The 14,116-nt window shown below is 30.9% G+C and overlaps 1 protein-coding gene across 1 annotated transcript in view; it reads left to right on the forward strand.

Annotated features, from left to right (window-relative positions):
• LOC115886918 (paired box protein Pax-6) overlaps nucleotides 1–14,116 on the forward strand; it is a 135,229-nt gene that overhangs the window by 16,080 nt on the left and 105,033 nt on the right. Inside the window, exon 2 of the mRNA XM_030906245.1 lies at nucleotides 10,369–10,512. Coding sequence (XP_030762105.1) covers nucleotides 10,500–10,512 — 13 coding nt within the window. The 5' untranslated portion in view covers nucleotides 10,369–10,499. The remainder of the gene's footprint in view (nucleotides 1–10,368; nucleotides 10,513–14,116) is intronic.

A 14,116-nucleotide genomic window follows, 5' to 3' on the forward strand; every position in this document is an offset into this window, starting at 1 on the left:
TATGAAAATACGAAGTACATATCAATTAAATATAGTAGATAATACGAAAATTTCACAAATTGTCATTTAATGTCACCACTAGGGCATTCAATCCCGGGATCCCGTTTCCCGGGATCCCGGGATCCACAACATTTTTTCAATCCCGAAATCCCGGGATTGTCTTTTCTTTAATCCCGGGATTTTCGGGATTCATCCTTTTTTTTTCCTTAATTTAAGTCGTACACAAATCTTTCATGATAGTACAATATGCGCTTATAAACAACCCTGAATGTTTGATCAAGTTTGAAGATGATGAAGATCTAGTTTGAGTGATAATACTCTTGATCGGCTTGTTTTTTTTAAGAAATTTTTTCAAAAACCAAAAAAAACAAGTTTAGATCCTCATCTTTGTTACTGCATAAGTTGTTATTTTAGTATCTCTTAGTAATCCTGTATTATGCTGTATTCGATTGGTTATGTAAATTAAATAAAAAATGTATATTTTAGTTCCTTTTATGTTTTTTTTTGTTAAATAAACTTATATGTTATGTTGTTTTATAATGGGGATGACGTTTAATTTATGTTAATGTTTTTTTTGTTCAATAAAATTTTGTAAAGAAAGAAAATATAATATAATTCCAACGTAATTAATTTTTTCGTGAATCCCCGGACCAATCCCGGGATCCCGGGATCGAAAAATTATAATCCCGAAATCCCGGGATTGAAAATTTCTTTCGGGATTGAATGCCCTAGTCACCACATCCGAACATACTTTTTATACCGGGTGCGTTTTAAAAGTAGCTCACCCCTATAACTTTTATATTTTTTTTCAGATAAAAAAACGAGATTTGGTATGTTAGTATGTGACATAAATTAGGATTGATTGACGTATTCAATAATTGTTATTAGTCACTTCCTGTTTCACCGGAAATTACTACAACTTTTGATTTTTAAATGGCAAAAATACACCGATTTTTGCTTTATTCCATAGGAAATGACATTCTGAATAGAATAATATATCATATGTCAACTTTTGAAATTCAATGAGACTTGGAAAAATAGATTTGATCGTCTAATGTTCTTCGTGTCTTGTCCTGACCGGTTAGTAGATACATAAATCCGTATTTTTAATCATATCTTAATTTTTTCAAATGAACCAGGGTGGCTCATTAGCATATTTGGAAAAAGCATTTTTTTACGAATAATTTGGTACTACACACTTGGTATTTCTAGTTAAATTGTCGTTATGAACCGCATGTTACAATTTCAAATAAACCATATGCGAGAATATCAAAAGTTGACATAGTATATATGTCATTCTATTCAGAGTGTCATTTTCTATCGAATAAAGTAAAAAAATACCGACGGTGTCATTTAAAAATCAAAAGTTGTTGTCATTTCCGGCAAAACAGGAAGTGAACAAAAACGATTCAATACGTTAATAAATCTTAGTTTGTCATACTAACATACCAAATCTCGTTCTTTTATCTGAAAAAAATAAAAAAACTATAGGAGTGAACCATTTTTGAGACAAACCCGGTATAATAAGTAACGAAAATAACTACAAAAAAATGCACTGCCCCCTGGACTATAAAGGTACTGAGGTGAAAAGTCTGTAGGTACATGGAACAAACATTAATACGAAGTCGGCAATGGGCTCTTTCACTATATTTTGGAATTAGCATAATTGAATAAAGCAATTAATTCTAGAATTTTCTGCTATCTCACTTTCGAAAAATTTGAAGTCGTTCTTAAGAAAATAAATAAAAACAAAAAAGCCCAGAATAAAAATCCGCACTTTATTTTTAATACGTCACACCTGGTATGTTGGAAAGTGGCAACAGGGCCGTGGCCGGGCCTCCATGCTCACCCATCACCACCTCCACACAAGGCTATTCAACCTTTTCCAATATGGCGGAGATGGAAGTGCTTTATTTGGCGCGTATTTTAAAACCTGTTTTATTTCCAAATAGACATTTTTCACACAAATGTCGGATTAGATTACGTAATATTTCACTAATTTTTTAATATACAGGGAGTCTAAAGTTCTCCACATAAGTATGGAATTTTTTGTATTATTACTCTTATGAAAACGTCAGTTAGTTACTTTTTATAAAGGTCTTCTTTCTCAGAAAATAGGTAGTGTTAAAATATTCAAACTTGAGGTAGCATATATAGGGTGTTCAAAATCATCGGAAAAAGAAATAACCAGAAATAATTATAATAACCTAAATATTCAATTGCAAACACTTACCTATCATAGTTTAGAATTCACTGAACGTTTGATAAATATAGGTAGGTATACTATTATGGACAGTATAGGAAGTTACTTGTCTTAGTAAAAGCCTTGGTAAATGCTCTTGGAATTATAAACTACACTGGCTTGGGTCAAAAAATATGGAATATTATTTCTATGTTTTGCAGCATTATACAAATGGGAATAAATTTAAACTATACTATAAATAAAAAATATAATATGTGTTTCAAGATTTTATATAGAAAAAAAAACTAAATACCTTTTTGGGAGTTCGTAAGTAAAATTTACGCTTAGCTTAGTTTTCTTTACTTTTTCTCTTTACATAGGGCATTGTCTTTGTGGTAAAGACGTCATTCCTTTTTTTTGCATAGTTCATCAATAAAATATTGGATATTCTGAACAAGATGGATTTAATAATAAATTCTGACGTATGTGGGGGGCATTTATGACCTAAAAAAAGACTTACATCCAGGCCATTTATATTTTCAAATGTCAATGTTGTCAATATCTTTCTGTGATCTTTTTGATGTAAAAAGCTTGATACTTCTTCCAATATTTTACTTATAGTGAGGTAAGTGTAAGCAGTAGCCATAACTACATCCTCGCTAGGGTAGCAGAGGCCTTTGGCCTTTTTGAGGCATATCTAATGCACTTCTTACCCGAGAACTACTAGTAGGAGTGAAATTATCTCTTTTAATAGCTGTCAACCATTTTTCACGAAGCTCGTCATTTTTGGGGAATATAAAAGCAGAAACCTTGGGACCCCCTCTATAATTCCCGTGACAATTTGGAACAGAGCATGTAAAAGGCATGCTACAATAAAATGTTAATACCTATCTTTTGATTATTGTAAGTAACCATTATAAAGTACTATGCAGACTGGCAGCGAAGGCTTTTTACTCATTTAGTTGTAATATCTTGATAAATAATTAATAATAGAGGAGTACGGCAAGCACAAAAGTTTGAAGTTCCCTATGTGGAATGTCTGGTTTGGATTTTTATTACACTGTTATCACAATTTTCTGATCACACCATGCACTAAACACTAAGAACTAAACAAACGTGTTCCAGATGCACAACAAACTAGAGATAATTAATTATTTCTGGTATGCAATCGGAACGAGAAACCACTACCGGCTTTTCAGGTTAAAGGTAAACAATTTAATAATGCGCTGCCTTCGCCGCCATATTTGCCTTGCTCATATCATGTTGATTGGCCTTGAGTTGACGTGGTGCTGGTCAAATCAAATCGCAATGTTGCCAGTTGTTGGCTGGCACACGAGCACGGTTCTGCAATGTGATTGGGCGTATTTTTCATACGTCATCAATTGGCACTTTAAATTATTTCAAATTAAAGCAATTTTGAGGGCCTATAAAAAAATTATTCAATGTCATGGAACTTTTTTTTTTGGATAAATATATTGAAAATAGTCTTCTATTTCAGATTTTGGCATTGAATTGGGTATTTTATTTTTTGTGAAAGAGCCCATTGTAGATTACAGATAAAATGAATGAATTTATCCTTTCGTGAAAAAAAAAGTTTGTTTAAATGTCCATTCTTGTTTCAAAGAAAGAAGTCTCGATAATTAATATACATTTGCTGTATTTTTTGAAGTAAATTATCAGTTCAGAGACTAAAAAGACGTGCCGTCAACTTCGCTTTTGCCCTTTTCAATTCCATCGTTGCACGCTAAAAGTTATTACGTAATCATTCCGCCAACGCTTTGCTTTCCTTCATCAAAAAAAGTTCCGTGTGCGCTCTCGAAAAAGAAAGAAAATCTTCTACCATCAACATTTCCTCGCATATTCATCCATTCGTTGTGGCCACTCGCCGCGGTCTCCAAAGCGTAGAGGAAAAAAGCAAAAGAAAAAAAAAACGAGCGAGTTTTTCTTTGATCTTCCTCTGACCTTTTACAATTATATAAACGTACGTCATTAAGCCTAAATCAGTTTATAAGTTGACTTTTAATTATATGTCAAGTGCGCGAGTGATCTCTGCCGATTTCAATGGGTCGTCGTCGTCGGTCTTTGATACGGCCGTTTTGAATGGATGAGAGAGGCTACGAGTTTGTGGGACTTGGATACGAACATTCGTATCTAATTAAATTTGAATCGATTTTGATCGTGCACCAGTAGAAAGTTAAGAGCGGAGGGATTTCTTTCTGTTGTTGGAAGACTTGAGAACTTTTTTCGTGAAAAGTATACAAAGACTTTAAAGTGGAGAAAGGATTTTTGGATACGCTCATTTCTTTCAACAGATTCAGTATCTCATTTCGAGATTAGTTACTGTATCGTCTTTACGCTAACCTGAGTTAAGTAATGAGCTTTTTTTTTGCTTTTCAAGAAAATAATATAATTATTTTTAAAAAATAGAATTCTAATTAAATAATAGCATTCTAATTTACTTCAAAATATAGCTTCCGCAAATTAATTATCGTGACGTAGCTTTCTTCGAAACAAAAATGGCCATTTAAACAATTTTTTTTCAAATGTCATAAAAGTATAATATTAATTTTTGGACGTGATTGTCAATATAAAAAAGTCATTTTTCTACGACTGCTATATAAAACGCTTAAATCAATCTGAAAGTGAGGTTTTTCACACACCGTGCGCAAATGTTGTAGTGTGCAATCTTTGCGCACCCCTTTGAATAAGAAGCCATAACAATAAGGAGCATAATGCTATCCATGTATTCATGCATGGTGGGCGGAAAAAGCACTCTAGGGTGGGGATCCTTGACAGTTCTGTTTGACGATTCATTTGACACATTTGAATTTGATTTGAAATTTTGTGGATTTGTCACTCTTTACGGAGCTTATTTTATGTTATTTATTATGTATTTTACTACTGATAGTTGTATAAAGGTAGTAAATCTAGATGGAAAGTGTGGCAGAACTTAAATTAACAGTGACACTATCGCGATTTATCGAAAAAGACTCTAAAATAGTTGGTTGTGTAGCGTGCGGTAGATCTCGGCAAAAATCGAGTGAAATAATGGAACAACTTTTTGCTAGTAAGTGACTATACAGGGTTGTTCACCACATACGACACGGAGTATTGTAGCTAAACGATGAGATTTTTACAAATTGTAAGTTTTGGGTTCGTTGAAGGACTATTAGAGGTACAATTTAAAAATAATTTTACAAGATACAGAGTGTCCCAAATAAGTAAAAAATATCAAAGTTGTATTTTTTTAAATGGAACACCCTGTATATTATTACATTTTTAGTTTCTACGATTAAAATAAAGGTAAATTTGATTAAGGTTTATTATACTTAAACCTTACCGTTTTTGAAATATTTTCAATTTTGTGAAATTGCAGTAAAAATTTTAAGGCTTCATTTCTCCAAGGGTATCAAAGTTTTTAATACTAAATATTTACTGAAGTTTATTTACTGATCAGTTATTGTGTTGCAATAATAAAAATAATACTACCTTATACAGAGTGTCTAAAAATTTATTTTAAATAATTATTTAAATGGAACATCCTGTATATTTTACGAGAATCAGATGCACAATTTAATTGTCTATCAGATTATATTATACCATTTTTTACCTATCTCTTTAAGTTTCCGTAGAAAATGCATTTTCTTGTAATTTAGAACTTATTTATCAATATACTCATGGACTATTGACATTTTAGATTATTTTTAAAGATGTACCAAATTTTTAAAGAGTACAGATACTAATATTGTCGATATAATTCGTTTATTTCATTAAAAAATAAAAAAAAACTGTTCAAATATTTGTTAAAGAGGACCAATTAATATGATCCAGTATTCAAACTACATTAACTGACTGTTTGCATTGATTAATAATAATTGCTCCAAATACTAAAAAACTGAATTTTGTATGGGCATTAGACAGTGTGATAAAAAGTAACACCTTAAAAATGATATTTCATTTTTTAATAAATGCTTATTTATAACAACAGAGACTTTAATTTGATAACTTATTATTATATTGATTTCTGACTCAAATCCACATTTATTTATAATAGTTTATTAACGAACACAATTAACTATGTAATTAATTAGTATATGGGCGGAAATAATGGTGTTATATTTAATTAATGGTATACTCTTTTATAAAGATTTAAATAGTTTTCTTTTTGCATACAAATGGCTAGTAATATTATCGTTTTACTAAAAACGATAATATTATATATATTATTTTTATTATTGCAATATCAATAAATAAACTTCATTAAATATTTAGTATTAAAAACATTGATATCCTTGGAGAAATGAAGCTTTAAAATTTTTACTGCAATTTCACAAAATTGAAAATATTTCAAAAACGGTAAGGTTTAAGTATAATAAACCTTAATCAAATTTACCTTTATTTTAATCGTAGAAACTAAAAATGTAATAATATACAGGGTGTTCCATTTAAAAAAAATACAACTTTGATATTTTTTACTTATTTGGGACACTCTGTATCTTGTAAAAATATTTTTAAATTGTAGCTCTAATAGTCCTTCAACGAACCCCAAACTTACAATTTGTAAAAATCTCATCGTTTAGCTACAATACTCCGTGTCGTATGTGGTGAACAACCCTGTATAATATACATACGGTAGTAAACCGATCATTTATGAAATTCACTTAAATTAAGTAATTATATATTTTTTCTTGCATTTTCGCTTTTATTTACTACTTGTCAAAGATTAGATGTCAAAGAATTTAGATACGGCGATTTGACTTACCTGCTTCAGTAGCGTATCGGATGTTTATGGTTATAAATAATTATTATAACTTATCTATTTTTATTAGAATTTTATATTTTTATAACAATTTTAATAACTACCAACATTTATTCACAACGTAAAAAAAAAAAAAATATTGAGTCTACCCCACGTCTACCCTACATCATAGTTCTACATTTTTTAAATAAAATTAGAACGGCACTGATAAACCGGAATTTAAGTCGGCCATATTTGAGGCCCATCGCGGTGGACCTAAGATTTTTGATATGCTCCTTCCTTAGTCTTCTTATTTAAAGGCGCAGGCTTACTCTTAGTGCACACATGTATCAAAGAGACTAACTTCCCATATAATTTTACATATAAAATGACAGCGATCTTCATTTCATAGCCATCGTTGACGCCGTTTTTATTCGATCATACGGTATTAAATATAGGGCTTCAAGTGCAAAAGTGCACTAATTGAGGAACAGCCCACTCAATATCCCCATTTTATTAAATATAAATATAATTTGAAATAAAATTTATTAAATTAACAAACATAATATCTAGTCTATTTTCGGAACTGAAGATTGAATTTAAACATTTTAAAGCATACTAAATCCATTTTACTGCTTTCCTATATTTAAAATATTTCCAAAAATTAACAATTTTATCTCATATACAGTTAATTTTAGTATTAACGATTCGTTTAACGCATTTAATCATTGTGCGTTGTATAGCGGAGTATAAAAAGACAGCGAATTTTCGTTACATCGCCAGCAATATTATTAAAAGCGCCCTCTTTATTACAAAACGTGATGCTGTAAAAGTTGCAGTCGAAACATGTTTGAAATACGCGAGCTAATTAATTTGAAATGGCCCATCGATGCGGAAACCGGCGTTATTTTTGATATTCCCAAGTAAATGCCTCCGCGCTTTAACAAATTTTGCCATAACAAATAACGTATTTATTAATAAATTACTGTATTAATAAATATCGTGAGGGTTCGTTCAAAAACATTAATTGCATCATGCGATTCACTGGGCAAAATTAAAAAGTCGATTATTGCTATAGGTAATTATTAGCCGAGTGTTTTTTTTATCAATAGCCGTGTTTCTGAGCTTGGAAATTGTATTAGTAACGATGATGTACAGCTCGTAGCCATAGAGGTAATTTATGTTATTGGCTAATTCAGCTGTATGATTTATTTAACAGAAGTAAAGTATGTTAGAAAATGTTTTTCTTGCTGTTTTTTACAGTGAGTAACTACGTCTCTATTTTGGACTAATACGCTGATGACTGCGCTCTATTTGCAAATTCGTTACAACAATTACACTGAAAAAAAGGATCTCTCAGTCGAAATGAATATGACTTTCACCCAAAAGATTGGTGCTTTTCAATAGGGCCAAGAACGAAGTTTCTTTACCCAAAGAATTAACTATCTATTCATAAGCTTTAAAAAATTACTTTAGAGAATAGAAGAATCTATCTGTCCAAAGTATTTCACTCTTGACCCAAAATTAATATGCAAAGAAGTTCTTGCTACAAAAACAATAGTCTCTTATTCATGCAAAAATTCTTGATTGAACAGGGACATTTCTTGATTAAAGAGACACTTTCCTTAAACCAATAGCGAATACCATTGACTCAACTAAAATTTATTTTGACCTAAGAGAAATCTATACACCATATACAGGCATATTACGAGGTATATTATTTTCTGATAAATTTAGGTTTTCCTAGTCTGTAGTAAGTAAAGTGATATTATTTTCCTCGATAGTAGGTAGTTATTTCTGCTTCTTGACTCCTTGGTATTTTTTGGGGTGGTTCATCACTCTACAAATTACAAAAAAATGTTACATCACGATTAATCAAGGTAAAGCAAACAAATTGTTAAAATTATAAGCTTTGGTCACATTTTGTTTTTTTTTAATACGACGATTTGAAATTCTAAAATTTTTGTAATTATTTGCATAAAAAAATCGATACCTATATTCTTATTCTATCTATAGTCACGCATGCATTATCTATACAGGTGCATTAGGTAAATGTCTCTTACCTTCAGATATAGCAAATAAATGCTCTAATTTCCATTTTTTCAGAAACTCCTTTAAAGAATCCATATATCCTAAAATTTGTCCATAAAAAATGACAAATGCATGTTAATAACAATCACTAATTTGTTATACGATATGCGTTTAAAAAGCAAATTATGCAAAATCCCAAGTGGAAAATTCCAAGCAACAAAACCCGTGCGTATACAGTACGTCTGTTCGTTCTGTAGCTACGGGGTATCCGTGAGAGGGGAAACGATATTTTCTCGATGTTTTTCGTAAAAAACTAGACGACGCGTCCCATCAATAAAAATTCAACAAATTTGCAAGTAGCCAATAAAATGAGTGGGCGGAGCGATTTGCGGTGACGTACTCGTTGAGTCGACGTATAAAATAAATTGCTGTTTATTTAAATATTTTTTGTCCGCATTCTGAACTATATTCAATAATTATCTTTCATATCTCTCTTCCAATCCTATATAGATTCACACGCAGCCCTATAACTTATAAATGTTATTTTTGTTTACAGAGTTTTAAACATTTTGTATTAAACTTATTAATAACAACTTACCTTTTATTTTCACCTAGACTATTAATTCAAATAGTATTGATTTGTCCAATATAAGCTAAATGGTGTAGCTGTATCACCCAAAACGACAAGTGCTATAGTGATGGAGGACCTAATACTACAGTTCAGTCTCTATAGAGAGTGGACGGCTTCATCGCGTGGTCTACTATTGCGTAATCAAGCACGTGATCTGATACGTTATTATAATTGGTTGAAGAAACTTAATTCATTGTAAATTTACAATTTGGACGAATTTTTACATTGTATTTTGTGATTCTACATAGTAGCCCGTACTTTTCATGTAAATTTACCTATAATAGAAGAAATATTACATGCAGCCTTGTAAAAATACACATAAAATGTATTTTTACTATGCATTTTGTAAATGTTCAATTACTCATATGTAGAAATATCTTTCTAATTATTTTTATGTAAAAAAACTCTAAATTGTCTGTGAAAAAATAATGTAAATTTACCCTAATTTTTATCAATGTAGACCAAATACCAAGAAAAAGTTAACCATAAATATTATTTTTGTATACTCGCTATTTAAAACCGTGTATTTGTATATTCTAGTAGTTTACGACATTCTCCGGTGAGGAAGGCACCAAGCCTATAAAATAAAATGTAGCTTTATTTTGAAAGCAGTACCTAATCGCGGAACTCACGTACCAGCGTAAAAAACAGGAAAACATAAAATTTGGTAAAAATAAGGACGGTATTTCTGTTTTTTAAAAAAAGCGTACCAAAGAAAAAAGGAACGTACTTGGTAGTAATAATTAAAATATACTAAATGCTACTAATTTCCACTTTCTTTTGCAGGTCCCCCTTAAAAGCTCAACCTGGGAGCCACTTCCGGACCCGTCCCGACTCCGGGCGGGTTTTCTCCGGTCATTTCCGCCGCAAAAACGCTTTCCCTAAGGGAATCCGCCTGCGCCGAGTCGCTCTGGAAGATGCCGCACAAAGGTAATTATCCACGTTCTCCATTTTTATAATTAAGAGATGGTCGTCGGTTCGGCGTGAAAATGACCGATTGAAGAACCGTAATAGCCGTCAGAAACCGTAATACCTCAGAAACCGTAATAGATATGAAGATGGTTAAATTGGGGCAAAGTTGTTCCTTGGGATCTTCACCAAGTTGCAATCAAAAAAGTTTTAAAAATTTCAAGAATTGCTGAGTTTTTTGGAAATCAATTTTATTTTTTCCTGTCGTTACTTTTTAGAAAATCAAAAAACTAATTGCACATTCTCGTAGCCACTTTAATAGAGCTATCTGATAGTATTTTTAGATTTTCAAACTTGCTGCTAATTTGTTAGACACAGACGTCAACAAAAAAATTTTAAATACGGACCTGCATTTTTTCTTTCATATTTTGAAAGAACTCGGTCTCCTGAGTACAATGATATATGCCACACTTGATACTTTTTTTTTGTTTTGGGTACCTTAACAATAACAAAACTATTTTATTATTATTTAAAATAATTTCAAGTCCAACTATGGTTTTTTAAATTATTTAATCTGATTATATTCATCGCATCAATATTGATCAGCGCCAATTAACATTGAATAAGGAAAATCGAGCCAATTGAAAGATTCAAATAAATAATATCCAGGTCAGCAATTTAAAGATATTATTTTTAAGTCTTTTTGTTGTGAATTTGAAACAAACGTAGTAATTATAAAAAAATCAACTTTTTCAAACTAGATTTAATCTTATTTATAGCTCTTTGAACATATCTTCTTCTTATACTTCCGAATGCATTTTGTAATCTTTATTGTAAATGTTGAAATGTATTGATTTCACTTTTACAAAACACGTCAAGTAATGCCCCCCACCCCTTGGCGACAGGTCCAGAAATCTCGCTGGCCATTATACAGCTCTACCATTTCTAATCCATCTTCCGGGAAAAAAAATCTGATTGTTTATATTATATTATATTTATATTATTTTTTATTATTTTATTGCATTTGATTTTCCGTATTCAATAGTTTTTGCCCCACGTCATTGTTAAGTTTGAAAGCTTATTAATATTGTAACGATGAATAAATTAAATATTAAAAAAACAGAGCCGAACTTGAAATTAATTTAAATAAATTGTGTTCAAATGTCCAAAACAAAAAAAATCATGGCATATCATTGTACTCAGGAGACCGAGATCTTTCAAAACCTGAAATAAAAAATGCAGGTCCGTATTTAAAAAAAAATAAGTTGGCCTCTGTATCACACAAATTATCAGGTAATTTGAAAATCTAAAAATACCTTTACATAGCCCTAATAAAGTGGCTATGAGAATATGCAATTAGTTTTTTGATTTTCTAAAAAGTAACGACCGGAAAAAATAAAATTGATTTTCAAAAAAATCCGTTTTTTCCAAAAAACTCAGGAATCTTTGAAATTCTTAAAACTTTTTTGATGGCATCTTGGTTCGTATCTATTACTGTTACCGAGATACCAATGCTCGTACCTCGAATTTGTAGCACCCTGTATAAGCTGTTTCAAAAAACATGTGCTATCTCTCTTGGGGAGATTCCTAATTCCTAGGATCTAAACAATTTTGCTAACAAAACAAAAAATCAGTGGCGTATATATTTTTTTAGCAAAATATTCCAGTAATAAGCAGAATCGGACTTATGGTAATATGAAAAATAAGTCTTATTTTTAGGAGAGGAATCTCCCCACAAGAGATGGCACATGTTTTATGAAACACCCTGAATAAGTTGATGACAATTTCGATGGTGAACATTGGTATTTCGGAAATTAATTGAGACAAAATTTGCGTTATTAGAAGTTTGACAAACGCCTGTCAAAAAAAACACTCGTATATATTAGTTTCCGATATATGTCAAAAAATTTACATTGGGTGCGTTCAGGGAACACAGCCGCTGACATTCAGCATAGAATTTCGCTGACCAGCAGCTTACGATATTCCCTAAACGGCACAAAGCAGCAGAAAGAACAAGAAGGAGTACCTGTCTCATGCGCTCTCTATCTACTATAAAAATTTGTGAGAAATATAAATAAATCTTCTTCGTCAAATCGGTCTATAATCGATCGAATAAAAATTATTTTGAAAAAAAAATATTACTGGCTGATCATTTAATAAACGAAAATATATTATTTGACAATACAGTATTAAACATTAAATTTCTAAAAAATATCACTTTATAAATAATTTTACCTATACACCTAAACAAAACAACTTAAAATAACAGGAACTGGCACCTTTTACGCATTTTTTTTTTCGATGGTATGGTACAAATAAAATTACTGAAGGTGTAAATACCCTACAATAAAAAAAAACGACATCAGGGATGATGTGGAGGTAACGATTGCTGTTCTTTTATAAGTAAACTTATATAGGGAATATTATCGATCGTCGTTTCTAAGCCAATTGGGGGCAATTTTTTTTCGATCAGACGGTATAATTACAATCAAAAGTTATTTATCCTGATTTAGATTTTTTCAGAGTAGTATTTTTTTTAAATTTCATTGTATTTAGAAAACTTGACTTGAGATGGAAATCAAGTTGAATTTTGTTTTTTTATTTCTATTTTTTTATTTTTATTTCTTTAACTTCTTCGATCTCTATTTACAATTATTGTCTTTTTCGAACGTTTTAGATTAACCTACTGCTCCAGACTGCTCTGTAACTTTTTTGACAACAAATATCTCCTATTTTTTAAGGATTCGATTAACTACTATTAACTATAAACTTCAACAAACCATAAAAAGTAAACAATAAACTGAGAAAATTAAATTTATTTTACATTAATTGATCACAGATAAGGAAATAGATTAAGGCTGACTTGTCTCAGCCTAAATATTTACCGCTGAGGATTTTGCACAGCGGCTGACTGTTGCTGTTCGTCAGAATAGACCGTTTAGGGAAATCGCTTACTCAGCCACTCAGCCGCTGACCGTCCCTGAACGCGCCCATTAATAACTTTGTTTTAAATGTCAATATCTTCAGAATTATTATATGTATTGCAATATGGATACAATAAGTTGGTAGTTTTATATTTTTAACCTTGGCTTAACCTAAATTCCTTTTACAGGAATGTTTTGTAAGACTTCTAGATTTCGCACAACTACCACCAAGTTTCTGTTTTCTTTTGGCGTCATTTTTAACGTTTTTATTATTAGATAGAGCGAAAATAATTTATATGGTCATATCCAATTTTGGTCCTTTAATATCCAAAATTTCTAGAAAATTAAGGGTTTTTAAAAATATGCTCAATATCGGATTAGTCTTGGAAATCCAGTTTGACGGTTATAGGACACCAATTATTGTTTTATGTACTTTATTACGTGTGAAAACGGAAGGCGCAAAAATTCTATAGTAAATGTGTAGAATGTATTACTCAAGATCATTGTGTTTATTGTTCTACGACATTTACTACAACACCTATTATATGTTAAAGAACATTTTATTATAGACCTCTATGTCACTGTCCTCCAGTTGTAGGTTATTTTATATTATGCGTGAGCCATATTACAATTCAACTTTTAATAATATAAGTCAGATAATATAAGAGAAATATTGAGGTACAAAAACTATTAAAATGTTT

The sequence above is a fragment of the Sitophilus oryzae genome, unplaced genomic scaffold, assembly GCF_002938485.1.
Source record: "Sitophilus oryzae breed Bouriz unplaced genomic scaffold, Soryzae_2.0 scaffold_535_pilon_pilon, whole genome shotgun sequence".
Taxonomy (NCBI): Eukaryota; Metazoa; Arthropoda; class Insecta; order Coleoptera; family Curculionidae; genus Sitophilus; species Sitophilus oryzae.